General features: G+C 37.3%; 1 protein-coding gene and 1 long non-coding RNA gene across 4 annotated transcripts; one reads left to right on the forward strand and one right to left on the reverse strand.

Annotated features, from left to right (window-relative positions):
• Positions 1–7,428: 7,428 nt before the first annotated feature.
• Positions 7,429–8,717, reverse strand: LOC110771926 (uncharacterized). Of its 2 annotated transcripts, none has more exons than XR_002528956.2 (4): positions 8,471–8,717; positions 8,012–8,141; positions 7,878–7,920; positions 7,429–7,679 (listed from the first exon to the last, which is right to left on the reverse strand). It is a non-coding gene; the product is annotated as an uncharacterized LOC110771926 (long non-coding RNA). The 2 variants fall into 2 exon arrangements; XR_002528957.2 differs by having other exon boundaries at positions 8,012–8,248.
• A 2,021-nt stretch (positions 8,718–10,738) lies between these two features.
• Positions 10,739–18,751, forward strand: LOC110771933 (protein NRT1/ PTR FAMILY 5.2-like). Of its 2 annotated transcripts, XM_021976294.2 has the most exons (5): positions 10,739–11,052; positions 11,133–11,350; positions 11,450–12,018; positions 12,431–12,990; positions 18,378–18,751. In XM_021976294.2, exons 1-5 carry the CDS (start codon positions 10,920–10,922, stop codon positions 18,650–18,652), a joined length of 1,755 nt encoding a protein of 584 aa, XP_021831986.2. In that variant the 5' UTR covers positions 10,739–10,919; the 3' UTR covers positions 18,653–18,751. The 2 variants fall into 2 exon arrangements, with proteins under 2 accessions (XP_021831986.2, XP_088101179.1); XM_088245053.1 differs by lacking the exon at positions 18,378–18,751 and having other exon boundaries at positions 10,740–11,052; positions 12,422–13,463.
• Positions 18,752–19,036: the final 285 nt, after the last annotated feature.

The following is a 19,036-nucleotide window of genomic DNA, read 5'->3' on the forward strand; positions in this document are numbered from 1 at the left end:
ACAAAGCTTTCATGTTGCAAGGGAATATGCTAGGCACGAGGGTGCCGAAAGAATAAAAACTTGCACGTCACAAGGGTTTGCACCACCGCGGAAAGATCGCCGGAAATGACTCTGACCACCGCACCACCACTCCTCCAAAAATTCTGAAAACCGACGGCAAGGGTTGCGATATGGGGAAAGATGCTTGCAATGGCAGAGATGAATGCAAAAGCGCAAGTCGTGACTTGCTGATGCTTTTCGAACCACCCCTTGCGAGTGATAAATGCTGAAGGTATACGGCGCAAGTCGTGACCCTTGTTGAAGATTTTATACACAGCCCCTCCTTCTAAACCCTAGCCCTAACACGTGCCAAGGCCCAGCCCCTTGCCTCACGCCAAGCCCAGCCAACACGGAGCACCTTTGCCGAACGGCAAGGGCCTTGCTGAAACAGGGGGATGCACACAGTCTATTAGCTGAAGACAAAAACCAAGCACAAGGCCCCGACCCCTTGCCAAATGGCAAGGGTCATGCCGGGTGTCCTACGAGCTCACATCCAAACTTTTGACACCTGCCGAAGGTCTAGCTTCCTTAATAAAATAAAATAAAAACCAATCCCCGCCGAACAGTAGGCACTGTGCAGAGGGAGGGGGAGGGTTCACAAAATTTCTCCTCACCCCAACCCTGCCGAATGGCAGGGCTTATGTTGCTAAACCATCGCGTTTGCCCCTACCTAAGCCCATTCCCAAAACCTTCCAAGGACACTCCAGTGCCGAAGGTACGTGCACACCCTAGGCCACCCTAGCCTGCTTGCCGAACGGCAAGGGTATGGCCAAAGATAAACAATGGCTCACAAAAATTTGCTTCCAACTCAGCCTTGCCGAAGCTATGGTCTCTCGCCAACATTATCAAAACCAAAGACACAAGTGGCACTTCGAAAACGACTATATCCAAGGCCTTCCCAAGCTCCATGCTAGAGGCCTAACAAACTCTAGACAGGCTCTCTGCCGAAGGCTCGTTCCAAAGGTCTAAAGACCTCCAAGGATGACGCAACTTCTAGCTTGCCAACTTGGGGGACTAAGGAATGTCCTACGGCTCCTACTAAATCAGGAATGCTCGATCATGATTATACAAAAATCTCACAAGTTCCCAACCCAAAAGTTACTTCTTGACCCGAACTTGGGGGACTACTGTTTACACCCTAATCAACCGAGCATATCCAGCATCAAAGCGACTAGCAGCAAGACAGACACGCCTTCTCTCCTGCTGAAATGCCCCAAAGGGACACACATATAAATCCCTAGAAAGTGACTGATGTCATCACCTTCCGACATACCAAAGGAAGACACTCTTCCGAAGCGGCAGTCACCGACCGAAGCTCACAACTACCGAACCTAATCTCCAGGAACATGTGTCACCACCAAGGCAACTTGCACAAAGTCCCACAACAAAACTTTGTGCAAGACTCCCATTTTCACTTCCCTATAAATAGGGAACAGTACCCGAGTAAAAAAGGTAACTATTTTCTCACCTTTACTGTTATTCTATCAAAATTACCACATATAGCTGATTTAAGCATCGGAGAGCCTTCGGCAGGCACCACCACCGGTGTCCGAAGCTTGATGACTGCTTCTCCCTCCTTGTCTTCTGCAGGTTCACCAATTACCGAAGGTCCTCGCCTTCTTCCCTGCTGAAGATCCTATACTCCCTTCCTAAGTTGATTCTCCCCAAAAAGAGCATCAACATACAACTTTCCCTTTCTTCCCAGTCATTTCTTACTTCTACGACAAGGCATCCCATTATCATCTCTTCGCCTATAAATTTATACTGATTTTCTCTCGTGTTGTCTTTAAACCAACAACTAAAATCAAACACAACATACTCCAATCTATACTATCACGCCACTTAGATTTTGAGAGGAAAATTTTCTCAAAATCCAAAGCTTAAGATCAGCACAAAAGAACTGGGGTTGAGCTCTAGGAACCAAAAAAGGCTTCCAAACCTCTCTAGCCTTCAGACTCGTTCCAACCACATAATAAGCTGTTGTTTATTCTCGACTGATTCTCTCTCTTGCTGTCTTTAAATAATAATAATTATTATTGTTTTGTCAATACCCATAAATTGTATTTGATCTAATAAGAAGCGCAACCTTCTATTAGGTATGTCTGTCGATAGAGGTTATTGTGCATTTTTTTTTCTTTCAAATTTTATAAGGCTGATCAACAGACGTAGATAAAGTAGCCTTTTTGCATATTATATTTATATATTTTTTGGTAGGTTCATTCTTTGTGAATTGCTAATTTGCTAGAAGATGTTGTGAACTTTTACGTCAGTTTTTATTACACCATCTCGTCTTTTCATTCTATATCTACAATATTATTATTCTGGTATATCACTGGGGATCCAACTGATTTCCTAATAAGACTTTTAACTCTTTTGCATATGAAATTTCACAGACAACATTAAAATCCTTTTATTCTGTGCAGTAGCTGTTGACTTGAAGGCTAACTTTGAGAACCAAAAATATATCTTCTTACAATGTCGTTGTTTGATAAAGATATCTTCCGCAAGATGAACTTAGCTTCGTCCGTTGAATTCCTGGCTCAAAGGTTTGGCAATACAAACATATCAACTCAACTAGATGAGCAGAGTAGCATTAATCTCAAACTCATCAAGAAAAGGTTTAAGGCTATGAAATTTAATTATGACCGTCTCCGAGATTTATCACTGCAAGAAAAAAGAATTTGTTGAGGTGTATGATCTTTCCGCAGAATTTGTACAAAAGGATTTACAAGAACTAATCCATAATACCTTGGGATCGATCCTAGTTAAGAAGGAGTTCAAGTTCATTGTGCCTTCTAGAAGTTCAACCCACACGGTCTTCAACGATGAGTTATGTCGTAGGTTGTTGACGAGACATGAAATAATACGAAGTCACAACCCTTATGCATACGTACCTTTTTTATTTTGTTGATCATCCATGACCGCTGCTTCATCAATAAAGAACGCATAAAGAAGTGTGAGATTTTTTATGTTGATTCTAAGCTGTTTGGGACTGAGAGCAGTTCAGATAGAGTTGTTGACGCTCTTTTTGGGAGGGTCAACTTAGATAGATGTGGAGTGGTGGATAATGTGTGAAGACGTGAGCCTTCAGCATGTGTATGTGCCTTCGGCAGTCAATGACATTCAATGTAAGTAAAGTAAATAAGCATGTAGAAGACAAGGTATACATGGTTCACCCGAATGATGGGCTACGTCCATGGAGAAGGATGTTCTCATTATGATAATGTTTGTTTACATTTATACAAGGGGATAGACCCAAAGATAAAGGGAAGAAGGCTCAAGACCTAAGGTACAAAGCCCAAGAGTCCAAGGCCCAAGGGTTAAGACCCAAGACCCAAAGTGCAGAAGAGAGAGAGAGGGTCCTTTTCTAAGGGGAGAGTAGTCTTCTTTTATAGGTGAAGGGAAGTCTCCATCTCTTATAGTTTTCCGATGTGGGACTCCTTACCTTGCTTAGAGTTGTGACTTGTGGTCATTCTTCTTTGGCTAAGGTGATGACCTCTCAAAGCATGGCACAAGGATGATCTAGCCTAGCTAGTTGCTCGACTAGTTACAATACCAACAGTAGTCCCCCAAGTTCGCGAGTAAAAAGGTACCTCTTGATTGGGGACTTGTAATTTTAAGTGCACTGGCCGAGCAACACCACAGTTCATCTTCCAAGCTGTGTAGTGCACTACCCATAGTCCCTTAAGTCCTCGGGTAAGAAGGACATTGGAGGGAGGGAACTTGCAACAAAAAGCCAAGTGGTTTGCAAGTTCTCAGTTTGTTATGCAATGGTACCAAAGGGCATGAAGGGCCGGGGGTGCTGAAGGTACAAGACTTGAACGTCGCAAGACAAATATGCTCATGCACGAGGGTGCCGAAGGCAAAGGAGATGCCAAAGGTGACATAAAGCTTGCATGTTACAAGGCAATGTGCTTAGGCATGGGGGTGTCAAAGGTGAAGGGGTGCTGAAGGCGACACAAAGCTTACATGTTGCAAGACAATGTTCTTAGGCACGGGGGTGCTGAAGGTGAGCTTAGACACGGGGGTGCCAAAGGCGACACAAAGCTTGCATGTTGCAAGGCAATGTGCTTAGACACGGGGGTGCCGAAGGTGAAGGGATGCCAAAGGCGACACAATGCTTGCATGTTGCAAGGCAATGTGCTTAGGCATAGGGGTGCCGAAGGTGAAGGGATGGTTCTGAACGGTAGGTATGACATCATCACGAGTCGCATGGATCTCATTCCATGCTTCGGACGGAAGGGTTCCGAACGGAAGGTATGATGTCATCGCGGGTGCCAAAGGTGACACAAAGCTTGCATGTTGCAAGGCAATTTGCTTAGGCACGGGGGTGCCGAAGGTGAAAGGGTGCCAAAGGCGACACAAAGCTTGCATGTTGCAAGATAATGTGCTTAGGCACGGGAGTACCGAAGGTGACACAAAGCTTGCATGTTGCAAGGCAATGTGCTTAGGCACGGGGGTGCCGAAGGTGAGCTTAGGTAAGGGAGTGCCGAAGACAAAGGGATGCCGAAGGCGACACAAAGCTTGCATGTTGCAAGGCAATGTGCTTAGGCACGGGGGTGCCGAATGTGAGCTTAGGCACGGGGGTGCCGAAGGCAAAGGGATGCCGAAGGCGACACAAAGCTTGCATGTTGCAAGGCAATGTGCTTAGGCACAGGGGTGCCGAAGGCAAAGGGATGCTGAAGGCAACACAAAGCTTTCATGTTGCAAGGCAATGTGCTTAGGCACGGGGGTACCGAAGGTGAAGGGATGGTTTCGAATGGAAGGTATAACATCATCACGAGTCACATGGGTCTCATTCCATGCTTCGGACGGGAGGGTTCCGAATGGAAGGTATGACGTCATCACGGGTGCCGAAGATGACACAAAGCTTGCATGTTGCAAGGCAATTTGCTTAAGCACGGGGGTGCCGAAGGCAACACAAAATTTGCATGTTGCTGCCCCTCATCCCCCTCTTCTCTTCTCGTCTTTTCCTTTTAGGTTGGTGAATAAGTCAACTATGGCGTTTTGAATAAAAAGCCCATTGTGGTGATTTCTTATAAGCCATGCTTAGATTGAAGTTCTCCATCACCCATTTTAGTCTATGTTCTCTAAATTTGATTTTGCATCATTGTTTGGGAGTGATTTTGGATATGCCAAAAAGCACTTCTTTGGAGAATGACTTCTCTATATAATATAATCACTTTAAGTAGTTTTATGTGATTCTATGGAGAAGCATATGGCCACAAAGTGATTCTACCTATTTAGAATCACTTCCAAACGAGCTCTTTTGCAACAGAAAAAACAAGTTAGTAAAAAAGGACTCCTTTGCATTACTTGTGAATGAACGGAACAGAAACACTCCGACTAGTCCTTGGTGCTCTTTCGTTTCCAAGACTTAATAATAATGCAACAAAAGAAAAACATATCTAGAACAGATGGAATGGGAAAACAATTCCTTTTCTGAGTCAGCATTAATTAATTTATTCAGAACATGAAAAATACTAGACATATTCAAGCCAAGCCACACTTCCCCATCCCCGTCTCAGAAACCAATTTCGTCCAATCGCTTCCCCATCTCCGAAGCCAATTGTAGTAAAACAATCATAGATCAAAAGTGAATTACAACATTAATTTCCAAAGAAGTTCTTACATGCATCTCAACATTAACAGACATATCTTATCAAAACAAAAACATTGACAGAAATATCATCATTGAGTTCACATGGATGACCGAATTCATCGACTCTTGGAACAATCCACCCTCTCTAACCAAATTTTAACCAAATTTAACTTCCTCACCCTCTCTAACCCCTTCCGCATCTTCTCCTGTTCCGCTTTGTAATACTCATCATACAGCTGCAAAATTCCGGTACAAAACTGTTTCAGTACATAGCATTATTTTGATTTTCGACAAAAACAAGCTAATAAAGTTTACCAAATACATAGATATTATTTCCTCACCTCATTTGGCCATAATTCAGGATCCTCCTCCAAATCAATAACATCCACCTCCGACTGCTCCTGAAAAATTTCAGTACAAACTATAAACATGCATTTCAAATCAGCATATCCACCTGACTAGACTAGAAAGATCAAATTTCCAGACTCCGGGAACTATTCTATTCCCAGTTTGCATCAAACTAGTATCACTTTCTTTCCTTTTAGATTTGATTAGTGGAACCTAATGATGGTTCACGAGCAAACGGCATTTTATGTGCCTAAAACAGCACATGTCTAATATTCGAAACAATCGAAATTTGAAGACCAAAATCTTCGAAAGAACACCAGGTAAACTTGTGCAAACCGAAGAATTTCCAACGGCAACCCCCTCCCGAACCCATTTACTTTTAAAAATATAATAAAAGAATAATAATATTTTTCATTTAGAGTGGAGTTTAATTTTTTACTAAAAGTGTTAAATTGTTACATAAGCCATTAAATTCAAATTTAACATCTTCAGTGGAGGATCCGGAACCTCTACATTTAGCTATTATGCATTTACTTGCACTTTGCTGCATCCAAACCATCCTAATAATCTAAAAACTTAAGAAATGCCACGCCATCAAGCTTTGAGTCAACTTTTTAAAAAATATATATATAAACAATGCTCTTTAATTTTTTTAATTTCTTTTTCCTGCCTTGAGCGTCTTCACCACCTGGGTTGAGTTCCTGCCTTTGTGATTTAATGGAAAAACTCCCTTGTTTGCAAAAATCGTCAGTTCACATGATCACATCAAGTAAAATTAGTGTTCTTTTTTTTCTTTCAGTCCACATGTTATTTTCCAGAGCCTTTTGGGGAAGAAAGAGATGCTAATGAATATGGAACAACGGACCATAACTACGCCTCCTTCCGTATAGTTGGTTGCTTTGTGAATTTTTTTATTTCCGTATTCTTTTGTCATGTACGAGTACCTTAGTGTTGGGTTTTATAAAAAAAAAAAATTCTTCTCTCAATTGGAATATAAATTACTAATTTGAGTATTTAATAGTGTAGATGATGAGATTACTATTCAACCAATTTAAAAGATGAAATTCATGACAATTTTGATTGTAACAAATGTATATATTATTAATTAATAAAAAATGATATTATGAAGTGGACCAAAATGGGTAGTTAGTGTTTTATTAACCTATAAACCAGTTAGCGTTTTAACGCTCTTATTCAAATTATTTTTTAAAATTTTGTGTAAGGTCCCTTTTATTGTGAAATCCTAACTCCACCTTCTACATTAGATTTCATTGCTCATCGATCTCTGCTACTTGAACCCGGAGTTTTTGTTTGCCTTCGTTTTGACCAAATAATTGAAGATAACATCAACATACTCATTCATATTCAAGAATATATTATGAAAATAGATTAAATAAATATGAAATGCATTTGAGTTCCAAGGACCCCAATCCAAAATCAAGAAAAGTAGAATTAAAAATATAAAAAAAGGACAGCATCTTTGATGGTGTGGTTGCGGAAAAGGAAGCGAAAAAATCTGTGCAAAGAATAACTAGTTTTGCCTAATTGGAGTTGAAACTTGCGATATTTCATTAGAAGAAATACACTTAAATCAGACAAGACGCTCAAAATTGAAGGCATCAAACGTCTCTTTTACTTGTCTTCTTCAAAAATCTCCATCCATTAAATGGATCCCCATCTCCAAATACATCTGTCAAACAACAATAAGAGAGGAAAAGTGAATTCCAACATTTCCAAAGAAGCTATTCTATTTATAGCATGCATCTCAACATTGACAGACGCCTCAAAGTAGAGTTTCACTTTCTTTCCCTTTAGATTCGAAGTCGAAGAGCAAAAGCTTCAAAAGAACAACAGGTAAACTTGGAATTATGGGAATCCATTTCATTACCTCCTCACGGCGATGTCCCAACGACATCTTCACCACCAGCATCCTACAACAATCATAGATAATCCAAAGTGATTACAACATTTACAAATAAGCTATAGCATGTGAACCCATATGTTTCTAGAGCAGAGAAAAACCTCTTGACAAAGTGCAAGCTGGCTCATTAATATTCTGACGATGAACTTTGTAAACCTATTATCATCATCCAGCGTGCGGCACACTAACTTCCTTGCCTTTGTAATATCATCAACAGTAAACTGTAGATACCTGCAGATTGCCGGTTGAACCATTTCAATTTGGGAAAGAGGGGAAATATCACACCATGCATGACGACACATTAAGAATTAGAAGAATAGAGCCCAAATAGTCACCAACTGAGAAACAAAGCGGCCAAGAGAAACAAAAGGGGTTAGTGTTTCGCCAAAGAGAAACAAAGCAGCCCTTGACCAACCAAGGGAGCAAACAAAAACCACCAAGGAAGACAAGTCATGCAGGACAAGTCCCAACCAAACTACGTCGCACACTTAACTAAAATAACTTTAAATATTGAAAAAAGAGAGAGAGAGAGAGAGAGAGAGAGAGAAACGCATGCATACAGTATCACTTCGGCCAGCATTACTGTTGTTCTCCGGTTCACAGCTTTCCAACGAGTTTTTCATCCTTGTTTCTTGGAGCGAGCTAGCGAGCCATGGGTTGAGACAAGAGTAGACGATTTTTTTTAGGGTGGAGAGAAGACCGGCTTTGCGTTTTTCTTTTAAATTTTTTTGGGCAAACCGATTGTTTTTTGTTGAAGTAGCAAAGCCTTTCAATAAATTGCAACAAAAAAAGAGCCTTTCAATAAATAAAAAATAACAAACCCATACGCCAGTTTGGGCAACCAACCTAATATGTAATGTTTGGCTTAAGAACTTTCATGTTCTCTTTTATTTATTTACTAGCCCCAAGTGCCAATTGGTTTTTTATTTTTGAATTAAGAAAGATAATCCAAAACAAAAAAAAACTGAAATTGTGTTTCATGAAAATAGAACCCAAGTTCTTATTTTGGTTTTTATTTTAAATTTTTTTAATGTTAAAAAATATTAATTTACTATATTATTCTTATTTAATGAAAAGTTCCAGTACTTAATAAATTCATGGATAATTTTCATATGTATGCGACTAAGATGAAAAAAACTTGATGCAAAGACTAAAACTTAGTAAACTTCCACGTAGTAAAATGAAAATTACCCTAAATTCATTAATCAATGACAATTTTTATATTTTGAATATTTTACCATTCTCTACTTTTTATTATATATATAGATTTCCTTTTGGAATAGATTTTTTAAATGTTTTTCAGGAACGTACTCACTGGTGATCCATTTTACAAAATTTAGCAAAAAACTGGCTTTCTTTCATGCTTCTTTTTCTTTTCTTGTTTCTGTTTAAAAAACAAAACTTCATTTGTGTTACTGAGAGAATCGGCGGTGGGATTGCCAAACTGCAATTCCGGCTACTACACCTTATATACTCAGCCAAGAATTAATTCCAAACCTCTCTAAATAATTTTCAAGCGAACCCAAAAGGTGAGTGAGGCTAAAATACGTGACTGGATGCTATTAATCATAGATATGTGGACTCCACCATAGAATCCACGCTAATTGGCGCATGCTTGGGTGACTGTCATCAATAGGGTGTGAGGTCTACGTCCATCGAAGGATGACAGTCACCCAACACAACCAAGTGAGCGTGGTGATCGTGTGTGGATGGTATTGTCAGAATATATGCACCTGTTTGAATTGCCATATGCATGTGTATCTATCATCAGTAGCAGTCTAGCTATGATCCCACATTTCCACTGGGTGTTTCTTTTTCCAGTGGGTTTTTGTGTGGGCCTATGAACGTGGGTTTAGTTAGTCATGGGAACAGTAACCTCCATATGCACAGCATTTTGAACGAAGAGAAGCCCAGCGAAGCCATAGCCTCATGCTCCACTATCGACCACCCCCTGTTTATTCCCTCATCTTTACCATCTTCCTACTTGAGTTTCTTGGAATCACTTTCTAAATATTTCTTTTAATTATGCCTTTTTTTGGGCTTCGGTCTCAGTCTATTTTGAGTGTGACGTTGAGCTTTGCTCTTAGACAGATTGCACACAATTACTGTAATATGGGGTCTACGGACATTGGAAGTTTACCAAATATTAATTGCTTGTGATCTTTATGTCTGGTATTGGTGGTGGTTTTCAACTTTAAGTGTTTGTCTTGAAGGCTTTGCTGTTTCTTGTTTTGTTTTTGCTTGCTATTTGTTTGAGTGAGTCTTTGCCTTTGTTGAATTTAGCTTCAATTTGTCTGTTCTGGTTGCATCATGGGTGTGTTGTTCTTAATCTTTGGTGCTTGCACTGTTCTTCATATTCTTTTACTTTACAATTCATTTTTTGTTGTTGTTTAGTGATGAGTATATTCTTATGGAGAATTCTTAAATAAGTATTTTATGTTAAGAATTTGTCACATATTTCTAATTTCGGCTGTTTGATTGTATTTATTAGATGTTTTTGTAGATTTAATATGTAATATACATGCAATCCAACGGTTGAGATTAAAATTATATAATCAATTCTTAACATAAAATACTTATTGAAGAATCTCTCATATTCTTATATACATACGTACGTACTTATGTATGACATATGCATTATATACGAGATTGGATTGAATTGGATTGGATTATACCTTTTCACTCACTTTCAGTTTGTGTCAATGGAATCCATGAGTTGACACCACGTTTTTCAACCACCATAAAAAGTCCTAAGTCCAATAATTAAATGCACTTATTTCAAGCAATGTGGAAGTAACTAGCATGACCAGAATACCATATCTATGATAAGATTCCTAAACAAAAAGAAACAAGTGAATGAGATCTAAAAATATAATTATTTTATTTTATTTTCTATTCATAGTTTTGTTTGGAAGCTGAAAGACCAACTAGCTAACTAGACTCCTATGACCAAAAAAAAGCTAACTAGACTCCAAGTCTGTCTTTCTTGCTCTCTCTAGCTCTGACATTATGGAAAATCCAGAGGAGAAAGGCCCTGCATATGGAGGACAAGATTTCACACAAGATGGGACTGTGGATCTCAAAGGCAGACCAATTTTGAGATCAAAGACTGGGAGATGGAGAGCTTGCTCCTTCATTGTAGGTATGTATGTATATAGCTTAATTATAACATTATATATACATTTACATATATATAATTAAATGTTGGATTGTGTTTTTTAGGGTATGAAATATTTGAAAGGATGGCAAATCATGGGATTTCAGCAAACTTAGTGGTGTATTTGACAAGGAAGCTCCATGAAGGCACTGTACAATCTTCAAACAATGTCACCAACTGGTTTGGCACCCTTTGGCTCACACCTATTTTTGGTGCTTACATTGCAGATACATATCTTGGTAGATATAGGACCTTTGTTCTAGCAGTTCTCATTTATCTCATGGTAAATTCTTGGACACAACTTTTTTCTTTTTTCAGATGAATTGTCTTAGGTAGCTCATATAATAACCGCAGTAACAAAAATATGGGTTTCTCTTAACAGGGCATGTCACTTTTAACACTAGCTGTATCAGTGCCAGCTTTGAAGCCACCAGCTTGTGCCCATGGCATTCAAGCAGAGGATTGCACAAAAGCTTCACCTTTTCAAGTGGGCATCTTCTATTGTGCATTGTACATGATAGCAGTTGGAGCTGGTGGAACCAAGCCCAACATCTTAACCATGGGAGCAGACCAATTTGATGATTTTGAGCCCAAGGAGAAGGCCCACAAGCTCTCCTTCTTCAATTGGTGGATGTTTTCCGTTTTCTTTGGCACCCTTTTCTCACACACTTTCTTGGTGTACATACAAGACAATGTTGGTTGGACTCTTGGCTATGGCATCCCAACAGTTGGGCTTGTGATTGCAGTGGTGGTGTTCTTGGTGGGAACCCCATCTTACAGGCACAAGTTGCCTTCAGGAAGTCCTATCACTAGTGTTGCTCAGGTACTAGTAGCAGCAGTTAGGAAGTGGAAAGTTCCTGTCCCAAATGACCCAAAAGAGCTTTATGAATTGAGCCTGGAAGATTATGCAGACAAAAGCAAACTCAAAATTGATCACTCCTCATCTTTGAGGTACTTGTTCTTAATGTCTATGTTTAATTCTTAGTCTCGAAATTCGTACATCAATGTTCTTTTGTCAGACAGTCTAACATATTATGTTATTATTATATTATAAATTTGAACAATTTCTTAGCCTCGAACAAAGTCTATTCCTTATTAATCAGAAAATGTTCTCTTGTCAAACAGTCTGAGGTATTATGTTATCATATTATCAATTTGAATTACTAATTGAGTGAATTCTTGTTTTAATAACGGTAACAAATTAAGTAACTTAAACCCATTTTTATATCACAATTTCTTAGTTTTAGACAATACTAAACGTATATAATGTTCATCATAGTCTTCAAACAAAGTGCTTTCAATTTCTGACCTTTACCCCTAAGTGGATGTCCCACCTTACTTGCTCTGCATTAAGCTCCTGCAGATCACTTGACAGAGCTGCTGTGAAGAGTGGACCAAGCACACCATGGACTCTATGTCCAGTGACCCAAGTTGAAGAAACCAAGCAAATGATGAAGATGATTCCAGTTTTGCTCACAACATTTATACCTGCCATCATCATAGCTGAGACACACACCCTTTTCATCAAGCAAGGCACCACATTAGATGCTTCCATGGGTCCCCATTTCAAAATCCCCCCTGCATCTCTTGCATCATTCATAACACTTTCCATGTTGGTCAGCCTCCCAATCTATGACCGTCTCTTCGTGCCAGCAATCAGGCGTTACACGAAAAACCCCAGAGGAATCACACTGCTGAAGAGAATGGGAATTGGGTTTGTGATGCAAATCATAATCATGGTCATTGCCTGTTTGGCTGAAAGAAAAAGACTCAGCGTTGCAAGAGAAAATGGCATCTTTGGCAAAGGAGAAAAAGTACCTCTCACAATTTTCATTCTGCTGCCACAGTTTGCTCTGATGGGTGTAGCTGATACCTTTGTGGAAGTTGCAAAGATTGAGTTTTTCTACGACCAAGCACCACAAGGCTGTAAACTTTATTGACTGCACATAAGTAGAACACATATCTTTGGTATGTCATAGAAACTGTCGAAATATCAAGAATATACACAAGAGCTCTTCTCCTCAATCTGATCCCTCATACACTCATTCTAGATGGGGTGAATTCTTTTGTGTGGGTTGGCTTGATCGGTTGAGCAGGGGCACTTGTATTTATATGCATATTCCTAAGAGTCTTGCCCATCAAGAAACTCTTAAGAAGTCTTTATTGCATTAGGTTTATAACTTCTAATCCACAATTAAGATAGGAATCCTTCTAGCTCTTATATTAGCCTTAAAACACTAACTTTAATAGAGCTGCAGGTTTAGTTGTATTTGAACTCCTAATTGATATCAAGTCTTAGAATCCTTTGATGATTATAAGACCACACTTTAATGGGTTAGACATCTACACGTCTAACATTCTCCCACTTGGTCTAATGATCATCAAGAACTCAATATCAATTACTGTAAGGCCTATGGAATTCAATTAAACTATAATTCCTAATCAAGTCACTGTCAATCAAAAGAACATGCATGGAACTATCAAGACTTATTGAACATTTCTATATTTCAAGGTCTTTACAATTACACATACAAGCTCTCAAGATCACATGAGACTTCCGTCAAGACTAGAATGCAGAATGATCATGACCAAACTTAATTTGTGTTTACAAAGGTCACTTTCATTCATACGCCCTCCCTTTAGAGATTACCAAGATCTCTCCTTAATGACTCTGGTATGAATTCATGTCTTATGCAGTGACTGTAGCTAGTTATACTGCATGATGACATGTAACTGGATTCATTTGTCAAGAATAATAAATATAAAACTGAAGTCACATAATTTATTAAAAGAATTGAACCAAACAGTAGTAAACAAAATAACTGAACTGTCTCCAAGAAAATAACGAAATTAAGTGGAATAAAACTCAACTCCCACTAATTCTACATATCAAAACTTAACGGCATAACCATAATTGTAACAAGTATGAAACAACCTTATTCAATGAATCAATGAACCACTGGAAAAAATTCTTTCTTTTGCCTTCTCCCTTACAAGCATGAACCAAAATCCAAATGCTTATTAGCAATCACAAATTTCAATTGAAAAGGCAAAAGTCATTGATTAACTACTGAAGATTTGAACAAAACTGCATGAAATAATAAGAACATATAACATACGTAAACCAAACTTTGTTCTTATTAGCCTTAAAATCCTTAATGCAAAACTAGATTGTTAAGCGATTAATCAGAAATATCCAAATTACCGAATACATCCTCAAAGAAGATCATTAAACGCTCCCACTCATCAAAACATATATTTTGCATGTTACAAAATTGGATCAATACCATATAAAATGAATGAATACATTATAAAACTTTATCGCAGTCCAATCCTTAGAGTTAGAGCTCAAATTTAATTTATTCAATTCTTTCTCAAACAACACTTTACATGTAAGTTGCATGTAGATGAGAAAAACAAAAACTGTAATGGAAGCATTCAACTTTATTCCACTCGTATCTTAAACACCGATATTCAATTTTCTTTAAGCAATACAAGTAGAAAACAATAAGCATGGTAAGAATTTTAATAGCCAAAACGAAACAGTCAGTCATCCAAACAGTTCCAAGTATGCTTATTAGTACTCAGAAAACTTCAATGTGTCAAAAACCAGAAAAGAATTCCAAGTATGCTCCAAAACCTATATGAGCTTTATCAGAATACAAGATAATAAGGTATTGAGTGTGAAGCCCAAAACTTTACATCACTTCTCCCACTTGGGCAAACACTCACTACTTTGCTACTTCAATATATAGTGCACCAATAACCTTATGATTAGAAAAACTGTGACAAAAAAGTGTAAAAGAACTTTCAAGGCGTGCTCCTAATGTACTTCACAGTATAAGCCTAAATGCACAAAACTGTCAAGAAAATTCCAGCAATGATATGTGATTACTTGAGAATTTGCCATAATTAATTTATAAATCGGATTAGTATCAAATTTAATGCAAACAAACTAGAGTCATTAATCTTCAAACAGAAAAATTAATGAGTCGTTTTATAGCTAATTAAAAAGTCTGAAATTGACCTACAAGGTTACTCAGAAAATCTGTCAGCACATACTTTTCCTGAACACAGATCACTAATAAAATTCTCACAAATAATCTATACATCCAATAATCACGAGACTTTGCAGAATTCACGAAGACACGTATATGCTCAACATATCAAAAATTCAGTTCATTTGAAGATCTTTAAGTGAGTCATTCAACAATCTTTATTCATAATGCAGAAACTGTCAGGAAAATTCCTGTGCATCTGTTTCAACTTTATAAATTCACCAAAAATTCAATTCTCAATATATTTTCATGAATTCAGCGTCTAAAGAAAGCTTAGAAAAAGATCCTTATCGCCTAATTTTATCACAAATTAATTCGTACTACAACATTATGTAAATAGACATCATAGCAGCATGGTTCAAAACTGGAAAAATTAGTTAACTATAGAATTATGAATGCTATCAATATGCTCCTCAAAATTTAATTATCCTTATTTCTAATGCAAGATCTAAACTTCATATAGCATGACATTTTCCTCATATTAAAACAAAAAAGTTTATCCAAATAATTTGCCATGCAAAACCCAAGTTTTTCTTTAGGTTATCATTCAAAATTATCCTTTCTTGGGTGAAACGATCATATTTCTTAATATCAAGCATGAATACTATATAACATGACATATAATTAGACGTCGATAAACTGAGAATTGAAAACTATAATGGCAATAAAATAGTGATATTCTTTAAATGCAAGTGATATAACCACAATTAATACTTGTAAATATATATTCACAAGGCAAGTTTGCCTTTATCCAATACTGAAAGCATCAAATATAACACCAATCATGCCTCAAAAACACTTGCAGCAGTACGCCATACCATTTAAAACAAGCCAACTTTATTTTATTTCATTCTATATGACGAACACAACCTTACAGATCAATCCAACTTTACTTGATTCAATCCAATTAAATATGTATCAATCCTTTTACACGTATGAATCAATCCAGCTGTATGTTATAAAACAGTCACTTGATTGCATATGAAAAATAGCCAAGTATCAAAACATGTCCATACATAACCAAATAAGAAAACACAAATTTTTGATCAATCAAGTCACAAATACCAAAATTGCATACATTCTATGAATATGCATAAACCTTGATGTGAACTAATAGTGATCAGAAACTGTAGTGTAACTTGAGAGAATATTTGATATGAGAAATTAATGCAATCAATTTTTCATACTCATATCTCCTTTATGTGATCAACCAAAAATCTATTTATTTGTCATACCATTAACTTTCATGACTATTCAAGATCACCAATATCAAATTATCATCAACAACTTAAACATGTTACAATCCGTATAACAAGAACAAAAATTTGTATGCCAATGGAGTTAAGGTTCATTGTGACATAACTGAAATCTTCCAAAATATATCATACAATCAATCTGTCCCCATATCCTCAATCAAACATAATTAATTCACACCTTTGGGTAGAGAATTAAACATGTTTTCAACACTAGGACATGAACATACACGAATTTCCTGAACAAAGAAACTCCCACGTCTTTGGACTGAAGAAATTCCTTGCTAATTCATGCAGTTCATCTCCCATGCTGTTCCATTATAAGTGTACTCATGTTAAACCACTCACATCTTTGGATAGAGAGTTTTTAACACGCCTTCACCTACAATGCCAATTATGATCAATTCCTTAAATCCAGAAAACTATTAACGATTGAGTTGCTTTGGCTCACTCAACCATTGCGAGAATATCTGTAGACTATGATCATAAAACTTCCAAATATGATAAAGTTAAAACTTTATACTTTTATCACATTTAATAACCAATCTTATTAGAATCAAAGGTTCTTTAATCAACTAGGTTGCTTTCGCTCTTTAAATTGAAACAAGAACTCTTGAAACTTTGATCTCAACCCTTCAAGCATGAACGAGAAAAGCTGTATATCGAAACACGCTTAACAAAATATGTTGGTGTAATAAAGGTTAATAAAACAATACATTGCTTCTGTAACTTTCAGTTTTAGGTTTTATCCTTCTGGTTTGGTACTTTATAACCTTTCGCATATGTACACTTTTATGCTGATATTAAAACCTAGAACTGAGTTAAATTAATCATGGAATAAATAAATGAATTTCTCCAAATAAGTCACAGAAAAACAGTTCATGACATGCGATTACTTAATCAACACAAAACATGCTTGGGTCAATTTAACATCAATGACTGAAGCTGAAACTAAAAACCCCAATTGTATCTTAAATATATATATATATACTTGTGCATGTATTCTTTTGCCGCAAAGAAAGTACTTATCCAACTTATGAAATTTAAGCATGCTTGAGGAGATATCAAAACTGAAGCCATGTTTATCATGCTGCAAAATTTGAGATTGAAACTAAAACCATATACATGCTTAAGTCAATTTCCATAGGACCTCAAAACTTTTCCTTAGTTTACTTTATTATTATACATTATTAATGGGAAGAGATATGCCGCATAGATGTTGATAAGTCAAAAGGTAAGTCCAACGAAAACAAGCCAACATCAATCTGCATGTTAACTAAGGATACAAATAAAATAAAAAACACAAACTTTATGTTTACTTTTAGTGAGGCATAAAACCATGGACAACACAAGTCTGTTGAAGGCAATTCAAAAGCAGCGCAATCAAGTTAGATTCAATAAAAACGGCCATACCTCAAAATCAGAATAGTGGATCTTGTCAAGAGGTAGCAAAAGAGGAAGAATTGTCGCCTTATTAATTCCAAAGAGCCGTATTGCAGAGTAACAGAAAAGGTGGGTAATTTCTATCGGTTCTAAAATATGCAGCCTAGGCTCTGATACCACATGTAAACTTTATTGACTGCACATAAGTAGAACACATATCTTTGGTATGTCATAGAAACTGTCGAAATATCAAGAATATACACAAGAGCTCTTCTCCTCAATCTGATCCCTCATACACTCATTCTAGATGGGGTGAATTCTTTTGTGTGGGTTGGCTTGATCGGTTGAGCAGGGGCACTTGTATTTATATGCATATTCCTAAGAGTCTTGCCCATCAAGAAACTCTTAAGAAGTCTTTATTGCATTAGGTTTATAACTTCTAATCCACAATTAAGATAGGAATCCTTCTAGCTCTTATATTAGCCTTAAAACACTAACTTTAATAGAGCTGCAGGTTTAGTTGTATTTGAACTCCTAATTGATATCAAGTCTTAGAATCCTTTGATGATTATAAGACCACACTTTAATGGGTTAGACATCTACACGTCTAACAAAGGCATGAAGAGCATGGGGTCTTCATATTTCACTACAAGTTTTGCGGTTGGGAATTTTCTAAGTAGTTTTCTTCTAAAAACAGTTTCTGATGTGACCAAAAGACATGGACACAAAGGCGGCTGGGTCTTGGACAATTTGAATGCCTCGCATTTGGACTATTACTATGCATTGTTGGCTGCCTTGGTCTTCCTTAACTTCCTATTCTTTCTGGTTGTTGCCAAGTTCTTTGTTTATAATGCTGACATTTCTCAAGCCAAGGTAGCTGTGGAATCTTAAGAGGTGAAGACTTGAAGACTGGACTAGTTAAGCTGATCATGGATTAGAAGCTTTTTTTACAAATATGTTCCTTGCTTCTCAGTTAATTAAGATCAAATAAAATCCAACTAATTTATTTTGGTCACTGTAAACCCAATCAAAGATTTCCATGGCGCAAGATGAAACCGATTTCTCTTAAGAAAAGTTCTAGTATTTTGAGACCGTTTACATCTCTTATAGAAGTGAGACCCATATAAAACTCATCTATGCGGAAACGTCTTATCTGAGTTAGAATTGCATTAGCTACAAAAAACAAGTGGCAAAGGCATCCAGCCTCCTTAAAATCTTCAGATTCTTCACCATGACTAATGCATACGTCTGTCTTTTCTTATGATACATTTCATT

Source organism: Prunus avium, chromosome 8, assembly GCF_965620075.1.
Source record: "Prunus avium chromosome 8, drPruAviu1.hap1.1, whole genome shotgun sequence".
Taxonomy (NCBI): domain Eukaryota; kingdom Viridiplantae; phylum Streptophyta; class Magnoliopsida; order Rosales; family Rosaceae; genus Prunus; species Prunus avium.